Below are 4,712 nucleotides of genomic sequence, written 5' to 3' on the forward strand. Positions count from 1 at the left end.
ATTCTGAGAATTACTGCTTTTCTGATTTTTAGTTCGTATCATGCCATATAACTATTGTGTTATTCCTAAAGAAAGGATTGTTCTGATAATCAATTTCGTAATAACATTATACCAAAAAAATTTATTACGTTTATTAACATCGTATTTGATTATACGTATGTAATACTAACTCGAACATGTACTTGTATATATTCATTTCCATTTCATTATCTTTCAATAATAAAATGTATTACGTTAAAATAGTTTGGTATAAGAATTTTAAAATTAATATTGATATCTTATGGGTTTTTAAAATATAAAAAACAGTTATAGTTTGATCTCTCACCTAGAACACTATATTTGATCCAATATTTTGAAGTATATGTTAAACATGTAATACTATCTTTATTCTAATTTTTGTTTGAACTTCCGGTTTTGAGTTGTTTATACCAACTTAAATTCTATCTTTAAAAACCCATGTAAAAAACCATACTATTATTTAAATTCTACTAAATTAAAAAGTAAAACCCATTTGGTACTATCTTTATAAACTAACAACATCGTAATCAAACACCGGATGTACAAATCCGGCATTCTCCATTTGATGTGTAAAGTCAGCTGAATGCGTTGAATAGCCCTTCAAAAGAGTAGTTATTCCAACGTTTCTATTACAATCAATCTCAGAACCATTGAGTTCGTATCGAATTTCCTCAAACATGAACGCCACGCAATTAATTCCAAGCTTCGGCCGTTGTTCCGCATTTTCTTCTTCTTTTGACGTAAGTCTTCCTTCGACATAGGGTGCGGTCAAAGTCTCACTACAAATGCTTCGAAGCGTTTCAAATGCGGTCAATCGGACGCTTCAAAATATTCTAGCCGCAGGTATGACGTCATGAATACGTCATCATTTTCGCTTCCAACTCGCTTCCATTGCTGCTGCCGAAGAGGTAGTGTAGCTGAAGCGTTTACGGTTCAAATTTACGAACGCGGGAAAGTGACGATCAGTTGTGATCTTGCGACAATTATAAGTTTGTGTATCTTTCATAATAATAAAGAACAAGATGCCGCAAATTACTTTATTTGATCCCAATACTGAAAATACGTACATAATTGAAGTGACTAAAGCCGATGCAAAAAGAGCTAGTGAAGGTAAGAAAAATATTTTTCTAACCTATTATTTAACCTATGTATTTAGTTTTATGCATATGGAGAAATGTGTCAAAAAATCAAACTCAATGCTTATATTAAAATTTTTTTCATACAGATTTGGTATTCGCAACCTATCTTTTAAATAAACACTTAAATAAACAATCTCAGATTGTGTCTAACTTAATTCCTGATGAGGAATTAAGTCGTGCCAATGTCGTTACGAATCCTGCTATTACTACAATTATTACAGATACTGATGGTAAGTATTATTATTAATATAAATTAATAGGTCTGTTCTTTATTGATAAACTCTTTGAACTGATGTAAACGATGCAATAAATTAAAATAAAACAAATATACGTTCAACTTATTGTACTGTATGCATCAGTTCAGAAAGTTTATCAATATATATGACAGATATCATGTAATTAATATTAAATTATCATTATAAAATAATATAAAGATATTAATATAATAAAAGATTAATATTTATGCATAATTTTCATGTTATAGCTTCCGTAGCTCATGATGCAGACAATGATACAGCACAAATCGAAGGAGATGATTGTTTTCAAGAGAAAGGTATGACAAGTTTTTGTTATGTATTTTTTGCAAATATATTTATAAAAATAATAAAAACAATAATGAAAATATAAACAGATTTGATATCTAACAACTTAAAGACTAAAATACAAGGGGAAGTAGGAGTCAGCGCGGTACTTTGCGCGCAATTATAACAATGGAGATGTTTAAAAGTCCATTCTTAATGTGAAAGGGTATAATCTTTCTATAATTATATATACGCGTTTCGACTTACTTCAAGTAATTCTCAACGTAATTACAAAATCTTGTGCGAATGGTGCATCAATCATGATACCAACCATCTATCGTACAAAAGAGGTTCCTTAGATTCAATTCAGTTTACTGGCCAGAAAGAACAAGTAACTCTTATATGAAGTAAAGCAAATTGATGCAACTCGCATATAAACATTGGTTGACTGCGGGATGTTTATATGCGAGTTGCATCAATTTGCTTTACTTCATATAAGAGTTACTTGTTCTTTCTGGCCAGTAAACTGGAATGAATCTAAGGAACCTCTTTTGTACAATGGATGGTTGGCATCATGGTTGATGCACCATTCGCACAAGATTTTGTAATTACGTTGAGAATTACTTGAAGTAAGTCGAAACGCGTATATATAATTATAGAAAGATTATACCCTTTCACATTAAGAATGGACTTTTAAACATCTCCATTGTTATAATTGCGCCCAAAGTACCACGCTGACTCCTACTTCCCCTTGTATTTTAGTCTTTAAGTTGTTATTTATAAAAATATATAACAAGTAATTAATTTAAAAATATAAAATGAATGTTTTACAGACAGTTTTCGTTGGCCACATGAAGCAATACTTTTACTGTTACAAATGTATACAGACAATGAACATCATCTTACAAGTGGTAAAACAACACACAAAAAATTTTGGGAATTGATTGCTTCCAAATTAATTGCAAATGGATATAATGTAACTGGCGTACAATGTAAAAGTAAAATGGCAGGATTAAAAAACACGTACAAAAATGTAAAAGATCACAATGCTAAAAGTGGTAATAGTAGGCGAACATGGCGATATTTTGAGGTGAGTAGATTGAATATGTTTTATAAGAAATGTATTTCGTTTTCTGTTGTGACTACATTCTTGTATATAATTTGTTGTATATAATTATTTTTATCATGTAATTAACATTTTTGTAATTCCAGATGATGGATGAAATATTTAATAAAAAACCATGGGCCGAGTCACTTCTTACATTGGAAAGTAGCAGTTCGAGTACAACTGTGACCTCTGCTGACGAAAAAGAAGACATTCCAAGTAAAAGATCCAATTCACCTTTTGGTGAAAAAAAATTACCCTCTAAACGTAAGTATTAGAAATATGATATTCATTTATGTAATAACATATCAAAATCAATATTTATTATATTTTTAGGCAAGAAATACAATACGTTGGAGACAATGATTCAAGAAAATGCTGCTACAAGACAAAAAATGCATGAAGAAGCGATGTCACGGCAAGATAAACTACTGGATATATTACAACAATTTCTTCAGAAATAATGACACGAAAGTGATTTTACTTTAAGCGCGCTGATCTCTTTTAGTTAACATTGGTATAATAAGATAGTTTTATTGAATGCCAAAATTACAAAGTTCCTATTTTATTTATCGAAAGATTTGAAAAAGTACAATTCATCTTCTTAAGTAAGCTTTTATTTTTAAAATGTTAAGATGATATAATCATACATATAATATATTTTCAATTTATGTTCTTAAATTTCATTGTTATAAAAGATATTATATGAAAGATGTGATACATATAAGTATAAGAGATTAACACATATTCATTACTTGTGCATGTTTTTATAAAAGATATTATGAAAGATGTGATACATATAAGAGATTAATACATATTATTTGTGCATATTTTTATAAAAGATATTAATGTGATACATATAATAGATATAAAATAATTAAATTTATATATATTGTGATACCATATTTTGCGCAAAAGCTTTTTATTAAAATAAATTGTTGACTAGTGTAGTTTGTTATAATATTATTTATCCTTTTCATTATTCATATATTTCACTATTAATATTTTTATGTTAAAGATATTACAATTTGAAAACTAAAGGTTTTTATTTTAACAAATATTAAATAACATTGGATCTTTATTTTAAATTTAGGTAGTAAAATAAAAGGTACAAATTTAAGATATTTAAAAAGTAAAAATTTAAGTTATTTTTTTATTGACTTTATTATTTTTTATCGGAAGTATAATTTATCGTAAGAAAAGGACAGTTTCCGCCAATTTTCACAAGTGTTTTTAAGCGATCTCACCTTTTAGATTTATCTAAATTGTTTTTATTAAAAAATAGGACGCAAGAAAAATTAATGTGCATTTCTCGCCTATGACGTTATTATTTCAACATAGGGCTAAGCACAAGCACTGCCGTAACATTTTAAGTTGTAGACGTAAGTGACGCACAAGCTTTGGTGTATGACGTTGAATTAATAGATATCGCTACATCTCTTGATAGAGTGCTACCACGTGCTATTGAAGTAAAAGTAAGTAATCTAATCGTTTGTAAGCAAGTCAAAAATAATCTTGTTAATTGTCCTGAAAGTCTTAATGTATTACGGCAATTCTGTGCTCAGACTCTTAGGGTTGATTTATACTGGCCATAATCTGTTACCTTATGCCGTACACAGTCGAATGAGAGGGGAATAATCGATTATAATTGGTCAATTTTTACAGATTACGGCTAGTATAAATCAACCCTTAATAATAGAATTAAGGATGTATAATAAAAAATTATATTCATCAACAATTTATTTTGATACAAAGCTTTTGCGAAAAATATGATATCACAATATATATAAATTTAATTATTTTATATCTATTATATGTATCACATAAATATCTTTTATAAAAATATGCACAAATAATACCTATGTATTAATCTCTTATATGTATCACATCTTTCATAATATCTTTTATAAAAACGCACAAGTAATGAAT

General features: G+C 28.4%; 1 protein-coding gene across 1 annotated transcript; it reads left to right on the plus strand.

The window, feature by feature from the left end:
• Positions 1–1,040: 1,040 nt before the first annotated feature.
• LOC108774925 (uncharacterized) lies at positions 1,041–3,271 on the plus strand. The gene is made up of 6 exons (XM_018541168.1): positions 1,041–1,128; positions 1,244–1,387; positions 1,642–1,710; positions 2,512–2,768; positions 2,891–3,050; positions 3,120–3,271. Exons 1-6 carry the CDS (start codon positions 1,041–1,043, stop codon positions 3,245–3,247), a joined length of 846 nt encoding a protein of 281 aa, XP_018396670.1. The 3' UTR covers positions 3,248–3,271.
• Positions 3,272–4,712: the final 1,441 nt, after the last annotated feature.

The sequence above is a fragment of the Cyphomyrmex costatus genome, unplaced genomic scaffold (genome assembly GCF_001594065.2).
Source record: "Cyphomyrmex costatus isolate MS0001 unplaced genomic scaffold, Ccosl1.0 scaffold278, whole genome shotgun sequence".
In the NCBI taxonomy this organism is placed as follows: Eukaryota; Metazoa; Arthropoda; class Insecta; order Hymenoptera; family Formicidae; genus Cyphomyrmex; species Cyphomyrmex costatus.